Source organism: Pyxicephalus adspersus, chromosome 7, assembly GCF_032062135.1.
Source record: "Pyxicephalus adspersus chromosome 7, UCB_Pads_2.0, whole genome shotgun sequence".
In the NCBI taxonomy this organism is placed as follows: Eukaryota; Metazoa; Chordata; class Amphibia; order Anura; family Pyxicephalidae; genus Pyxicephalus; species Pyxicephalus adspersus.
The window spans coordinates 78,590,310-78,607,085 of NC_092864.1; the positions used below are offsets into that span (position 1 = coordinate 78,590,310).

Genomic DNA, 16,776 nt, shown 5'->3' on the forward strand with positions numbered 1-16,776 from the left:
TTGTAATTGCATTAAACTTTGTTTTTCATTTTTAGGGATATTTTGAAAAAACAGTTTTGTATTATGGATTTTACACAAATGACACCATCAGGAAGGAGGCAAATCTTGCACCTTATAATATGCAGCTTGCATATATCTTCACTATTGGATTGTATCTGTCTACCTGCTTCCTTATCCTGCTTTTCAGGTAAGAAATAAAGCATCTCTACTACTACATACAGAGCAGGGCTCTATTATATGATATATTCACTTGGATGAGTGATATAGTCTTTTTGAGGCTATTTAAAAATGGAGCAACCAAGGCAAAAACGACCCTGGATGCTACATGGTGCTTGTGAACCAACACTTGTAAAAGCCTAAAGCCTGTGAAAGCATGCACAAAAAAACCAGACCCATTCCTTTTTATTTAAAACTATTTTTACAATGCTTTCGTAATCATTTGCAGGTTGTAAAAATACTTACAAAAGATTAAAAAAAAGGAGGTCTGAACATGGCCTAACACAGAGAATGTAGCACCAGGGCTTTATTGGTAAAATCTATATAAAGCTTAATAATTATCTTCTCTTATTTATCCAGAATTGGCTAACCAGGTAATGATCATCATCTCACCTTCAGATCCTGCCATAAATGTTATTATTTAAAAATAATATTTAGCTATCCTGGGAAAATTCCAGCCAGTTTTAATATTTACTCTAAGCTAACACTTGTTCTATAGGTATAAGCCTACATAATTGTGCAAACCAAGCATATTTATGTATCTAGCTTTGAAGAACAAATTCTTAGATTGGACTGTACAACCCAATGAAATTTAAAGGTTAAACAAATGTCAGCAGATAATGTGGGAGGCTCTTATCTAGCATTGGAGAGTTTAAAAAATGTTTTTTGGTTATTTTTCTGCAATCATACCATAATTATAGAGCCTGGGTCAATTTAAATTGGGCATATGTGAATGGCATCAGTTTAGGATGCTTCTGAGATTTTTTATAATTCACTGACAGGACCATCTGACCTGCAATTTGTCTCCTTCTGACATGCGCCTGACCTGCTCCAAATTCCATTTGTATTCCTTAAGACTTATATGGTGATGAAAACCCCATCTGAAGCAAATGAAAGCCAATCAAAAGCCAATAAATTACCTGGAGCCCCCCTGTCAACCTGACTTGGAGCCCCTGTGTGTGTGTGTGTGTGTCAGGGGGGCTCCTGCAGTGGCACCATTTTCACCAGCCTGTTCGCCACTGTAACCGAGTCTTTTTTTATTCTTTTTAGGGTGAATAATATGGCTACTTAAAGTTGAAGTTCTACTTTTATTTTGCCTACCCTTCTTCCTTCTTCCCACCCCCTCAACTTGCTAACAACATTTTTAAATGAAACTTTTCTGTTTGCATTACAGATATCTTTTCAGTCTTAGTGGCATCATCACTTGGTCTCTTCGATTCCTTACACAATACAGGCAGATCACGGCTGGAGGGGGTGCAAGGGTGCAATACATAGTCTACTGAAAACATCCTAGCACTGTGACATAAGCTACCGTATTTTCAGGTGTATAAGGCGACTGGGCGTAAAAGACGACCCCCCACTGTAACCAATCAGTTGGGGGTCGTGTTATACGCCCAGTATTGTACTGTTCCTTCTGCCTGTCAAATCTCACTATGCGAGAACTGAGACTGTGCGAGAACTGAGAGGTAGAAGGAACAGTACAGTACTAGTTCTAAGTAATGAATGGGCGCGTTCCTTTAATGAATGGGCGTGTTCCAGTGAAGAGCCAATCCAGGCTCTCCACTGGAGAGCCAATCCAGGCTCACGTCCTCCTGTGCAGGCTCGCGTTGCTGCACAGGAGGACTCGCGCAAGCTGCACAGGACTCCGGACGTGAAGGAGGACTCGCGGGGACACCGGACCTGAAGCAAGCTGCAGGTAAGTATTGGTACCCGGCGTAAAAGACGACCCCTGACTTTGGCACAGATTTTTCGGGATTAAAAAGTCGTCTTATACGCCGGAAAATACGGTAGGGACACACATGCAATAATTATTGTTTGAAAATAAACCATTAACGACTGATCAACGATTATTCACAATCATTTTGAACGTATTGTGCACGATTCTGTACATGCTGTAACGATATGATCATTCAAATATAATCCATCAATAATATACACATACTAGAAACGATCGTTCAAACAGGAAGTGCAGGATGCAGGAAGTGACATGTACAGGGGAAGTGTATCACAGAACCACCATCACTGAACGACTGTACACACAATAGATTACAAACAATCGTCGCCCAATCAGATCCGCCGGGATAGTCGTTCAATCATTTCCAGTAAGATTCCTCGTTCGACGGCGTTGTTCACCAGTCATTGTTGCCTTTTTTGTTAATTATTGAACGATATTTCGTAGATCGTTCGTTCCAACGACATATATTGTACGTGTGTACGCAGCCTTAGTATCTCTCCTAAAGCAGAAATAGGGCTGCACTTCTACGAATTTTTGATCAGACAGGACATTATTGCAGAAAGGGACAGGCAATATTTCCTCTGCAATAAATATTCTTAGCTGCCTGCTCGCTCCAGGGAACTGTGAAAAACACTGATCCGTGTATGCGCAGCTCAGCATTGGTTGCCAGGATACCTGGCAATCCCAGCTTCCCCTGCGCTTACCGAGACTGAAGGGAACTCCTGTAGGTCTGTGCAGTAATTACATCATCTTGGCCTGGCCAAAGATTGTATCTATGAAGAGAAGATGGAAGAAGACGGCGGTGTCCTGCGATGGAACCAGGACAAGTATAGCAGGGTTTAGTTCTGCTTTTAGAGCTCTCAACCCCAATGTAAGCAGTACAATTGCTTTTAGTAGGGGATTTGAAAATATCAAAATTCCTTGATGGGCAGATGTCACTCTGGATGGGTAGGCATTCCTAGGCTGACTGCGTTTGCATACAGACCACTCAAGGGCATCCATGATTAAAGGATTTTAAATCCAAGTACTGAGCACAACCATTCTTTAGCATTACAAAGCAGGAATCAGAGTCTACATACACGATGAGCATAAAACTTTATTCATAATATACAAAATAATGTTATGCTTGGAAATTTGCAGTCCTTTTGAGGAGAACACAGTGGGGTGTGGTGGGGTGGGGTGGGGTGGGGTGGGGTGCCCCCCCCCCCATTGAACACAATAATGCTGTGTGTATAGTGCTCACTCATTTATCTGTCACTGTAAATTACCACGAAAGATCATTTACAGCAATGGTGATGTGATGCCCATCTGATATCTGTATGGAACTTATCAAATTAGCAAAGTAGCAAATTATCAGACTGAGCTTTATGTCTTCAGATAGCAAAAGACCCAAGCGAAAAAAAACAAGCTTATGTGTATTCCTATAGCTGCCCCTATTTTCATAAACTGCATTTAGATAATCTCTATGACTAAAAATACATTAAAAGATTACACTTTTGCGTTAAAAGATGAAAAAGAAGAGAGGAGCTCCAACACTGACAACAGAAGCTGGAGTAATAAAATATTGTTGCTCGGGATTAATGATTGTGATCATCTCAGGTGAAAATTCCCAAGTCCCCCAATAGGATCCCTAAAGACTGAAAGTCAACCACTGTCATTTCCAACGGGGGACAACACAGCAGGCTGTCTCCTACTTGTCTTTCTCACCTTTCCTTTGTATAGTTACATAGTAGGTTAGGTTGAAAAAAGAAACAAGTCCATCAAGTTCAACCATTAGGGAAATAAACATATCCCAGATTTAAAACCCTAAAAGACATTGCTGGTCCAGGAAGGCAAAAAAAAACCCTTGGTACAATTTGCTTCAACAAGGGATAAAAAATCCTCCTGATTCCAGGTGGCAATCAGATGTTCCCTGGATCAGCAGTCTCTGTTATTTTTACTTTAAATCCTTAATCCACAGTTATATTCTTTGCTTCTAGAAAAACATCCAGCTTTTTCTTAAAGCAATCTATAGTAGTTACTGAAACTACTTTCTGAGGGAGCCGATTACAAATTTTCAAAGACCTCACAGTGAAGAATCCTTTCCTTATCCGGAGCTTAAACTTCTCCAGACGCAAAGAGTGCCCTCTTGTTTTTTGTAATGATCTCAAAGTGAATAATTAGGAAGGGAGTTCTCTATGTGGACCATTTTTATATTTATACAGGGTGATCATATCCCCCCTTAAACGTCTCTTCACAAGGGAGAATAGATTCAGTTAAGCAAAGCTTCACTCAAAGCTGAGCTTCTCCATTCCTTTTATTAGTTTATTTGACCTTCGCTGCAATCTCTCCAATTCCACAATGTCCTTTTTGTGAACTGGTGCCCAAAACTGGACTGCATATTCCAGATGTGGTGTGACCAATGCTTTGTACAGGGGCAGGATTATGTCTTCATCTCTGCAGTCTATTCTCTTTTAATAAAAAAAATGCACTTTATTAGCTTTGGATATTGCAGCTTGGCATTGCATGCTGGTATTAAGTCTATGATCCACCAGAACCGCCAGATCCTTTTCCATTTCTGACTCCCCCAAATGTATTACCCCTAGACAGTATGAATCATGCATGTTGTTAGCTGCCAAGTGCATAAATTTTACATTTATTTATATCAAATGTCATTTGGGACATAGCCGCTCAATCACACAGTACATCCAGGTCTGCTTGTAGATTATAGACATCCTGTATGGACTTAATTCCATTACATAGTTTGGTGTCACCTGCAAACACAGAAATCCCAAACTCTATATCATTTATAAAGATGTTAAACACTAAAGGTCCCAACACTGAATCCTGGGGTACACCACTAATACCCTTAGACCAATCAGAGTATGAATCATTAATTACAACTCTCTGGATGCAATCTTTAAGCCAGTTCTCTATCCATTTACAGATTGACTTTTGTGAACCTATTGACCCTAACTTGCATATTAACGGTCTGTGGGGTACAGTGTCAAATGCTTTAGCAAAATCCAAGTACACTATATCAACTGCTTTTCCACTGTCTACCGGTTTACTTCCTCATAAAATGAGAGTAAATTTGTTTGACAACTTCTGTCTTTCTGTCTTGAAGCTGACTATCACTTATATTAATATTTTCTAGCGGAAACTCCCCTATGTGGTTCTTTATCAAACTCTCTAGGACCTGTCCAACTATGGGCGTTGAGCCATTGTGACTCATTTAAGGCAGTGACATTGCTATTATGAATTTGGACTTGAGCTCTGCCATTTTCTTTTGTGTACACAGAACTAAAAAAAAAGTGTTTAGTAAATCTGCCTTTACTTTATCCCCAGTTACCAACCCAAAGACATCCTCTTCAAGGGGCCTACATACTCTGACCTGATCTTTTTGCTGTTAATATATTTAAAATGTGTCGGGGGTTTGTCTTACTTTCCTTTGCAATCTGTCTTTCATTTTGAAGTTTTACACATTTTTTTTTTCTTTTTTACATCTTTTGTTATATTTTTTATTGTTCTCAAACGATGAAGGTGATCCTTCAGTTTTATATTTTTGGAATGCCATTTTCTTGTTCCTTATGGCTTTTTAACATCAGCTGTGAGCCACATAGGTTTTAGCCTCTTAAATTTATTACCCATTGGAAAATATTTTTCAGTGTGCTTTTGTAGAACAGACTTGAAACATTCCCATTTATCGTCTGTGTTCTTTGAGGACAATATTGTCTCCCAGTCCAAGTCACAGAGAGCCGTCCTTAATAATGGAAAATTTGCTCTCTTAAAATTAAATGTTTTTATCTTTACTGTTTTTGCTTTCTGTTTACAGCTTACATTAAATCATATTATGGTCACTGCTACCCAGATTCTCTTTTATATGCACATTTGTTATAAGCTCTACATTGTTAGAAAGAACTAGGTCCAGCAGAGTATCATTTCTAGTTGGGGCTTCTATAGATTGTTCCTTAAAATTATCTTGTATTAAATTCACAAATTTCCTCCCTTTTGCTGTTTCTGTAGTGCCATTACTCCAGTCAATGTCAGGGTAGTTGAAATCTGCCTTGATTAAAACACTTTTTTCTATCTGTGCTAGTAGTTAATTTTCGATTTCTTTCTTAGAACTGGGGGCCTATATCAGACTGCAATAATTAATTGTGTGTTATTCAACCCCACATTCAACTCCACCCATAATGCCTCAACCTCATCACGTGTTCCATCTGCAATTTCTTTTTTCACATTCACTTTCAGATCACTTCTCAGATACAAACAGACACTACCATCGTTTCATTTAACTCAGTCTTTATGAAAGAGAGTATAACCAGAAATATTGACAGCCTAGTCATGCGAAGGACAAAGCCAGAATTCAGCAATGCCAACAAAGTCATAATGCTCTTCACTCATTAAGGCTTCCAACTCCTCTATTTTGTTTGCTAGACTTCTAGCATGAACAGGCTCTTTAAACCATTGCTGCATTTACTAGCATTGTTTGCCAAATTGTTTTGTTTTTCAGTACAACTCGTACTGCACAATCCATTGTTTGTTTGTAACATGGGAAGCTCCATACATTTATCCATATCCCTCCCCCCAACTATCCCCAATCCACCCTCTACTAGTGGCTGACTGCTGACCCTGAACCTTTCTGCCACCTTATTTACCTGTCCCACCCCCTTTTTCCTAGTTTAAATATCCCTCCACTATTCCCCTAAACCTTTCCCCTAGCACAGCTGACCCCCTTTCAATTAGGTGAAAACCATCTCTGGCATACAGGTTGTACCCCAATGAAAAGTCAGTACAGTGCTCCATGTACCCAAACCCTTGCTTTTTGCACCAGGACTCAAGCCATGCGTTTAGCTGCCTAAGCTCCCTCTGCCTTTCCTGTGTTGCGCATGGTACAGGTAATATTCCAGAAAACATTACCTTGGAGGTCCTTTCCTTCAACTTGAAACCTAGTTTTTAAACTGATTTTTAAGGATCCTCCATCTTCCATCTATCTTGTCATTGCTTCCAAAATAGACCAAGACAGCTGGTTCCTGTATGGCCCCTCCCAGTAATTTGTCCACTTGGTGTACCACATGAGGAACCCTGGCACCAGGGAGACACCAAACCATTCGGTTGAAGGGGTCCGGGCAACAAACTATTCTATCAGTCATGCTGATCATAGAATTCCCTTTGACAACCAATTGTCTTTTCCTTCCTGCATTTCCCTCCCCTCCACTACTAGATGTGCTGCTCTCCCGTCTGTTAACAGTAACCCCGGATGTGTCAGTGTCCCGGATGTTAGCAGTACCATCTAGAGTTGCCACCTGCACATCTTCACATAACTTTGCAAACATGTTAGGGTGCTCAAGCACAGGGCTGGCCTTCTTTTGCTGGGTGCCCCACCACTCCCTCTAACTACATTAACCTATCTCCCTACATGTTCATCCTGATTAACCTCTTCACCCTCCACATCTAAGCCAGTAACTACCTGCTCAGTGAGCAGGAGATCCCTCTCAAGGTGATCGGGTGCTTTCAGTATCTTGGTATTTAATTACTGAAGGTGACTATAGACAAAAGATAGTTTTTACCTGACGTTTAATTATTTTTCTGAGAAACTTGGTTGACCAGATCAAATTTTATCAGAAATTAGCTGTTGCTTTAGGTCACAGGTGTCAAACACATGGCCCATGGGCCAAATCCAGCCCTTATGGCCATTTTATGTGGCCTGCGGTGACCGTGTTGCATCCAAACAACTAACAAAAGGACACAGGCAGGCAGGAGGACAAAGTCCCAAAAAGCTAGGTAGAAGCAGCGCGGCCCACACAAGTGCCTGACCACACTTCAGGCAGAAAGACCACGTCCCAGAAAGCTAGGCAGAAGCTGGGTAGTCCACACAAGTGCCTGACCACGCTTCAGGCAGCAGGACCCCGTCCCACAACACTAGGTAAAAGCAGAGCGGTCCACACAAGTGCCTGACCATGCTTCAGGCAGATGGAACCCATCCAGGAAACTACAGAAAGCTAGATAGAAGCAAGGGGGGTCCACACAAGTGCCTGACCACGCTTCAGGGAGAAGGATCCCGTCCCAGAAAGCTAGGTAGAAGCAGGGAGGTCCACACAAGTGTCAGACCATGCTTCAGGGGGAAGGACCTCATCCCAGAAAGCTAGGTAGAAGCAGGGAGGTTCACACAAGTGCCTGACCACGTTGCAGGTAGAAGGACTCCGTCACAGAAAGCTAGATAGAAGCAGGGTGGTCCACACAAGTGCCTGACCATGCTGCAGGTAGAAGGACCCCAGTTGCTTCTTCACACTCCTGTCGAGACCCAGCACTAAGCACCACTGTTCCAGAGTCCCGATTCTTCTGCCAGTAGTATCCTTCTGCTGCTCCAGGTGTGGAATCTCTGTGGGATGCTACATTAGCAATGTCTCCAGACTCCACCTCAGCACAGTCAGTGGCTAACCTCACATAGACAGGCCAGGATAGATTAGGTACACCTATCTCAGAAAAAGGTGCTAAGAACAAAAAAGCAATCACTCCCAAAATGTCCAACAAGAGAAATGTTGATGCAGAAGGGAGACAATTTAATGAAAGGTGGGAAAGTGAATATATGTTCATGCTTCACAAAGAGATTTTCAGGCTGAGCTGTATGTCTTCAAACAGCAAAAGGTGCAAGCAAAAAAAGAGCTTATGTGTATTGCTATAGCTGCCCCTATTTTCATACACTACATTTAGTTAATCCCTTTTATGTATGACTAAAAATACATTAAAAGATTACACTTTTTCATTAAAAGATGAAACAGAAGAGATTAAAGGAATACTAGGTTGAATACCTTAAAGGAGCTCCAACACTGATAACAGAAGCTAGAGTAATAAAACAATTATTGTGGAAAAGCACAGGGTCAATGTTCATTCTTTGAAGCCACGTACACAAGACAAATTATTGTTGCTCAGGAATTATTATCATTAATAAACAGGATTTATATAGCGCCAACATATTACAAAGCCCAATAGGGGTTGCAAATGACAGGCTAATACTGACAGTGATACTGGAAGAGAGGACCCTGCCCCAAAGAGCTTACAATCTAGTAGGTGGGGGAATTTACACACAATAGGATGGGAGATATGTAATGGTGGGAAGTAGTGATGGTTTCAAAGGACAGAAGAAGATGGGTGGGCAAGTTTGAAAAAATGGGTTTTGAGTACTCTTTCAAATAAGCAGAAAGTAGGAGCAAGCCAAGGACGAAGAAAAGGAAGACCATTCCAGAGAGTTGGGGCAGCTCTGGAGAAGTCTTGTATCTATGCGTGTGATGAGGTTATGAGTGAGGAAGTCATTAGTAGGTCATTGGAGGAGCGGAGGGAGCAGCTGGGGGAGTACTTTTTTTTACCAGGTCAGAAATGTAAGTGGGACAATAACTGTGTAGGGATTTGAAGACAAAGCACAGGAGCTTGAATTTGATTCTAAGGTGAAATGGAAGCCAGTGTAGAGATCTGCAAAGAGATGCAGAGGAGGAGGAGCAGAGGGAGGGATAGATGAGTCTGGCTGCAGCATTCATAATAGATTGAAGAGGAGAGAGTCAGGTTAGTGGAATACCAGAGAGGAGGAGGTTACAGTAGTCCAGACGAGAGATGATAAGAGCAGGTACAAGGAGTTTGGTGGTCTCAGGGGACAGGTAGGGGCAGATTTTAGATATGTTGCATAGATGAAAGTGACAGGACCTAGAATGTTCTGAATATGGGGGGTAAATGAGAGGGCAGAGTCAAAGGTGACACCAAGACAACGTGCCTGAAGGGAGGGGGGAATAACAGTGTTAACAGATAGAATTATGCCAGGGGGAGATTTGGAATTTGAAGGGGGGGGGGGGGATGATGAGTTCTGTTTTATCCAGGTTGAGTTTCAAAAATCGGTCAGACATCCATGATGAAATGGCTGACAGGCAGCATGAGACCTTATCCAGGACTGAGGGAGACAGGTCAGGGGTAGATAGACAGATTTGAGTGTCATCAGCATACAGATGGTACTGTAAGCCAAAAGAGGACATGAGACTATTGAGAGAGGAGGTATACAGAGAAAAGAGAACTGGTCCAAGGACTGACCCTTGGGGAACACCAACAGGGAGGAGAGTGGGCGAGGAGGAATTACCATTGAAAGAAACTTGAAAGGAGCGGTCAGACAGATAAGCAAACCAAGAGAGAGCAGTGTCACTGATACCAGTGGAGTGCATGATTTGTATTAGAAGGGGGTGATCAACAGTGTCAAAAGCAGAGGAAAGATCAAGGCGAAGGAGCAGGGAAAAGTTGCCTTGAGACTTAGCTCTGATGAGGTCATTGGTGAGTCTTTTGTAGACAAGGCGTTCAAGAAGTTTGGAGACATATGGGAGAAGGAAAATAGGACAGTAGTTAGAGGGTAGGGAGGGGTCTAGTGAGGGTTTCTTCAGGATAGAGGGAATTATGGCATGTTTGAAAGCTGAGGGGTATTTACCAATAGAAAGGGAGAGGTTGAATAGTTCGGTCAGGGCAGGGGTGGAGGAATAGGCACGGAGTAGATCCGAGGGAATTGGGTCAAGTGGACAGGTAGTAGATGGAGATGATGAGAGAGGAGACTTCGTCCACAGTAACAGGGCTGAGGGAGGCCAGTAATGTTTTACAGGTGGAAGGGGTGGGTATGGTTGGAGTGGCCCGGTGAGCAGAGACATCATGTCTTATTTTGTCTAATTCATCTCTAAAGTAGGTGGCAATGTCTTCGGCAGAGAAGGATGTTGCGGGGGGAGCAGGTGTGGGGTTAAGGAGGGAGTCAGTTGTTGCGAAGAGGTTGGGTGGGTTGGAGAGGAAATGACAGCGAAGAAATAATTTTGCTTGGTGACAGTGAGCCCAGTGTTAAAGCTTTGTAGCTTGGCTTTGTAGTCCATGAAGTCAGCGCTTACGCTCAGCTGCATGAACAGTCTTTTGTAGCCATTTGGTGTGAGTGTTGTGCCAGGGTCGGGAGGGCGGGGGTAGCGGAAGGTGGCAGGGGCAACTTTATCCAAAGCCAAGAAAAGAGGGTGGTTTAACATGGTGGCAGCTTCATCTGGGGAGGTGGTTTTGGGAGAGCGGGGGTTAGGGACGCAAGGCAGTTTGAGAAAAGGTTGTGGTCAAGTTTACGGATATCTCTCTGCCATTAACCAGGTCTGGGATGTGACAAGGGAGGGCAAGATTTCGATAGGTTTAGGATAAGGTTTTGATCAGAAAGGGGAAATGGTGAGTTGTCAAGGAGGGTGAGGTTGCGGAGTTTAGAAAATACTAGGTCCATAGTGTGTCTGGCTATGTGTGTGGGGCCATTGATGTTCTGAGTGAATCCAAATGAGGAAGTAATCGAGAGCAGTTTTGCTGAGGAGGGAAGGTTGGGCTCATCCATTGCAACATTAAAGTTAGCAAGGATGAAGGTGTGGGAGCCAGGATGCAAAGTTGTCCAAAAATTGTGATACTGGGCCGGGGGGGCAGTAGAGAACAGCAACAATGAGGGGTAAGAACCTAAAGAGACGGACAGATTGGACTTCAAAAGATTTGAAAATGAGTGAGTGGGGTAGGTGGGAGAATGAGACCCACACCACTCCCTACTTTGTTGCCAGGTCTAGGGGTTTCAGTGAGAGTCAGAAAGTTCAGAGATTTATAAAGGATAAGGTTGTGTATAGAGCCTAGTTTATTGCCAACAGATCTGGCATTCCATAGACTGCCAGAGAGAGGGGATAAGAACTTATGGGTAGGGTGAATGGGGATGAGGTTAGGAGAAGAGAGTGTCTTGCTGAGAGTGTATGGAAGGGAGAGGCTGTGTGGGGGACCCGGGTTGGGTGAGATGTCACCAGAGAGTAGCAGTACAGAAAAAAGGTGCAGGAGCACAGACAGAGAAATAAGGAGAGTGAAAGAGCAGAGAGACAATAAGATATCAGACTGCGGAGGACAGGGAGTAGTGCCAACAAAGAGAGAGCAGGGTGACTAATACATTTTTACAGATAATAGGGAACCATAGGCGTACATTAAACAATGTGGCAAACTGAAGTCCATGAGAAGCAGTCCTGTAATATGGGCTGAAGTGAGGCTTGTAAACTTGCTGAGTTCCAGGAGTGGGATATGATGATTCAGTCAAAGAGATGGTTTGATGAAATACTAGTTCAGAATGGCAGCAGCAGAGGAAGTGTTGGAGTCCAGGTGGATAAATCAGTCCAAAGGCAGGAGATTGGAGTAGCAGAGTAAAACAGTATGTCCAAGTCTGTTCCAATTCCTGCTTTTATTCCCTAGATTAATTCCCATTGCACTTATAATTTTGGCAGGTGACCTTGCCTGTTGTTTAAATAGAAGTGCTTTGGGCCCTAATTATGGATGGACTGATCAGGAATTTAATAAGGAACTAAGGGATAGTGAACAGATACATTTATGGGGAGATTAAAGTTGGTGCAATAAATTAATCTACAATGGGAGACCTACCATATACAATCAGATGAGGGTTGCTGGGGAAAACAATTGCATATACAGAACCAAGATTTGGCAGAATGAGAGACGTACCATATACAATCAGATGAGAGTTGCAGGGGAAAACAATTGCATACACAGGACTGAGATTTGGCAGAATGGGAGACATACCTGTAGAAGGAGAGATAAGTGGAGATTAGTTGCAGGCAGATGAGGAAGGTGAATTATTCTGTGATGTTAGTAGAGAATAATGATGATGGAATTCCTATTGCACTTATAATTTGGCACTTAAGATTTGGGCATGTGACCTTGCCTGTTGTGTAAATAGAAGTGATTTGGGCCCTGATTATGGATGGACTGATCAGAGTAACAAGGAATTTGGGATATCAGTTGAACCTGGGGAGGGGAGGGGTTGGCAGGGCAATAAATATCAATGTTCAGTCAGCTGGGACTAAGGGATAGTGAACAGTTAAATCTATGAGGAGATTAAAGTTGGTGCAATAAATTTATCTACAATGGGAGACGTACCATATACAATATCAGATGAGAGTTGCAGGGGAAAACAATTGCATACACAGGGCTGAGATTTGGCAGAGTGGGAGACGTACCATATACAATATCAGATGAGGGTTGCAGGGGAAAACAATTGCATACACAGGGCTGAGATTTGGCAGAATGGGAGACGTACCTGTAGGAGAGATAAGTGGACATTAGTTGCAGGCAGATGAAGAAGGTAAATTCATCAGTGATGTTAGTAGAGGAAGATGATGATGATGATGATGGAATTCCCTGGATTAATTCCCATTGCACTTATAATTTGGCACTTAGGATTTGGGCACGTGACAAGGGTCCTAAAGTGACCTTGCCTGTTATTGTGATTATCCCAGATGAAAATTCCCCAAATCAGATCCCTAAAGACCGAAAGTCAACCACTGTCATTTCCTATAGTGGAGAACACAGCAGGTTGTCTCCTACTTGTCCTTCTACCCTTTCCTTTCCATAGATCTGAGTTCTGCGAATAAAGCAATTAGGGCAAACTAATATCTTGGTATTTAATTACTGAAGGTGACTGTAGACAAAAAAAGTCTTTACCTGACGTGGTTATTATTTTTCTAAGTGAGAAACTTAGTTGACCAGATCAAATTTTACCAGAAATTAGCTGTTGCTTTAGATCACAGGCGTCAAACACAAGGCCCTTGGGCAAAATACGGCCCATCTGGCCATTTTATGTGGACTGCAGTGATTGTGCTGCACCCAAGCTCCTGACATTTGCAGGCAGGAGGACACAGTCCAAGAAAGCTAGGTAGAAGCAGGGTGGTCCACACAAGTGCCTGACCCCACTTCAGACAGATGGACCCCATCCCAGAAAGCTACAGAAAGCTAGGTAGAAGCAGACCAGTCCACACAAGTGCCTGACCACACTTCAGGGGGAAGGACCCCATCCCAGAAAGCTAGGTAGAAGCAGAGTGGTCCACACAAGTGCCTGACCATGCTTCAGGCAGAAGGACCTCATTCCTGAAAACTACAGAAACATGGGTAGAAGCAGGGAGGTCCAGACAAGTGCCTGACAATGGTGCAGGCAGAAGAACCCCGTCCCAGAAAGCTAGTTAGAAGCAGGGCGGTCCACACAAATGCCTGACCGCGCTGCAGGCAGAAGGACCCCAGTTGCTTCTTTACACTCCTGTCGAGACCCAACACTATGTACGACTGTTCCAGACTTTTGAGCCTGCTGCCAGTAATATCCTGCTGCTGCTCCAGGTGTGAAATCTCAGTTTAGCATTCTACATTAGCAATGTAGACTCAGAGACAAAGGCCTCAGCACAGTCAGTGGCTCCCCTCTCATAGACAGGCCAGGATAGGTCAGGTACACCTATCTTAGCTAAAAAGCTGCTAAGAACAAAAAAGCATTCAGAAGGGAGACAATTTATTGAAAGATGGGAAAGCAGATATATGTTCATGCTTCATCCGCTATGATTGATTGATGAACAACTAATTGGGAATGCTAATCATTGGTCCTCCCCCCTCCATTCTGCAAAGAAAAGAATGGCACTGTGTGTGCAATGCCACTCCATCATCCCCCCCCCTCTCCATAGCGTAGAAAAGTGCTGTATGTACAGCACCGTTCATGCATCGTGCAGTCCTTAGTCGCTGGAACGATCGTGAAAGATCCTTTCCAACAACAATTATTGCACGTGTGTACCCAGCCTTAGGGATTGCTCACATTGATTCATCTCTATGTGTTAATTTCACCTTTATCTCTGTATACAACTGATAAAGCAACACAAAGCACTCCGAAGCTGGACCTGTTGGCTCAAAAAAGCAATACAAGTTGAAAAAGCGTAGTATTTCAGAATTACATGACAGTTTTTAATAATATTGTTTTAATTCTGATCATTTTAAACACAGACCAGATCTACAAAATCACCATATATTTAACAACAATATGTTTCCTTGTAGAACAATACAAATAAGCTTGTAAAAATGTATTTTGGTTCTTTTTGTTGTGTTTTTCAGCATGGCAAAGTCATTCAGGAAGAACTTTATTAACCCTGCTTCCTTTACGGGAAACGCCGCAAAACTGCTGTGCAGCTGGGATTTCAGTATAAATAATGAAAAGGCTGTGAAATTAAAGAAGAAATATCTCAGTACACAAATAAAGGTAGAGTATAAAGTAAAACAAACTTCCTTGTACCTATTGACCTAATGGGTGTCAAATGAAAAACTCTGCTATGCTATATTGTGTTTCTTGTTTCCTGCATTAACTAGTAAAACTGGTTTCTACCAAATGAACGACTTGTGATTTCTGGGAACAAAGCTGGCTCCATGGTATTGCCCTTATATGTACTTTAGTGCTGATATGAAATTAAACATTGAGTGTAACTGATAAAGGCTTCCTGTGTTTTGGACAAATTTATTTTGGTAAAGCAGACTCAAAAATAATCTCTCTTGTAAATGGAGCCATTTTTCTAAAAGCTGAATATCACCAATGTTCTAAGATTGGATTTGACACCAAGGGCAAAGACAGGTACATTGTACTTTGTGCCTGTCTTCATCTGCTAGCTGGATTTGGAGACACAGTTTGCTTTGTGCTGAATCAACTGTGTTTAGTGTGGAGCGTGTTAATGGATGTTTTGTCCATTGTGTAGGATATTTTGTGTGCCACTTTGTGTTGTGTCTGTTGTGTGCAGTTTTGTATTGTATCCATTGTGTTGGGCTTAGTGTACTATCCTCTCCATCCACTGTAGGGATGAGTGAGAAGGCCTCTGACAGTCTCGCAAAAATTTCCTCGAACTTCTAGTTGGTTCACAAAATTTCAGCTTATTGATTTCATGAAATACAGTAAAGTCAACAGACCAACGTTAAATAATAATACCAAAGCCTCTATACATGTTAGAACCACAAAATTTGCTAGGTAAGTGTAAGAGAACAGTGGCAACAAGGAAAAAATACAAAAGTTAGAAAAGACCTTGTGGTTTTCCAGAAAATGGCAGGCAAAGTGACAGCAGGCAAATAGGATTTTTGCATGATGAACAGCGTCCAGAATGCTGCACAAACATTAGGACATTGAGAAAGGGTGAACTCAACCCAGTAGCAGCAGTCTCTGCTGTCAAAACAGCAGGAAAACGCATTGCTATTTATTGTACGCACCCCTTTTGAATTTACATAACTGCATAATATCTTAACGCTATATAAATCCTGTTTATTCATAAAAATAATAATTGCTAGCTGGCATCATGACCTAGATGACATTAGTATTGCCACCCATTAAGTTGTGGACATGTAGTGCGGTGACATGAGGCAAAAGGATGGAGGACCAGAGACGGAGAGTGGGTCAGTGAGAGCAGTAGCAGTGTGTGGCCTCTGGTCAGCTATCGCCAGGGAGACCGCATTGGTGTGTGTCATGGAGAGCTGGGTGTAGTGCATCGTCATTGCCACCCAGAAGTGTACAATTTTAGTGAATGGAGTACTGACAGGCGGCAGCAGCAACAGCAGGAGGAGGAGGCAGGGGGCCCTAAGACCGAGTGGGAACCGCATTGGTAACTGGCATCTCAAGCTGGGTATAGTGCATCGTCAATGCCACCCAGAGGTGTGTAATACCATTTTTGTGAATGGAGTACTGACAAGCAGCAGCAGGAGGAGGAGGCGGTGGACCCTGAGACAGAGTGTGGACGGCATTTGGTAACTGGCATTTAGAGCTGGGTGTAGTGCATCGTCAATGCCACCCTGAAGTGTGTAATACATTTTTTGTGAATGGAGTACTGACAGGAGGCAGCAGCAGGAGGAGGTGGTGGACCCTGAGACAGAGCGTGGGCGGCATTGGTATTTGGCATCCAGAGCTGGGTGTAGTGCATCATCGATGCCACCCAGAAGTTTACAATTTTAGTGAAAAGAGGTACTGGCAGGCGGCAGCAACAGCA

General features: G+C 42.7%; 1 protein-coding gene across 2 annotated transcripts in view; it reads left to right on the forward strand.

Moving 5' to 3' along the window:
- Positions 1 to 16,776, forward strand: part of TMC5 (transmembrane channel like 5) — an 89,693-nt gene that overhangs the window by 50,960 nt on the left and 21,957 nt on the right. For both annotated transcript variants that reach the window (XM_072419020.1, XM_072419021.1), the window contains exons 9-10: positions 36 to 187; positions 14,873 to 15,017. In XM_072419020.1, the coding sequence (XP_072275121.1) occupies positions 36 to 187; positions 14,873 to 15,017 (297 nt within the window). The remainder of the gene's footprint in view (positions 1 to 35; positions 188 to 14,872; positions 15,018 to 16,776) is intronic.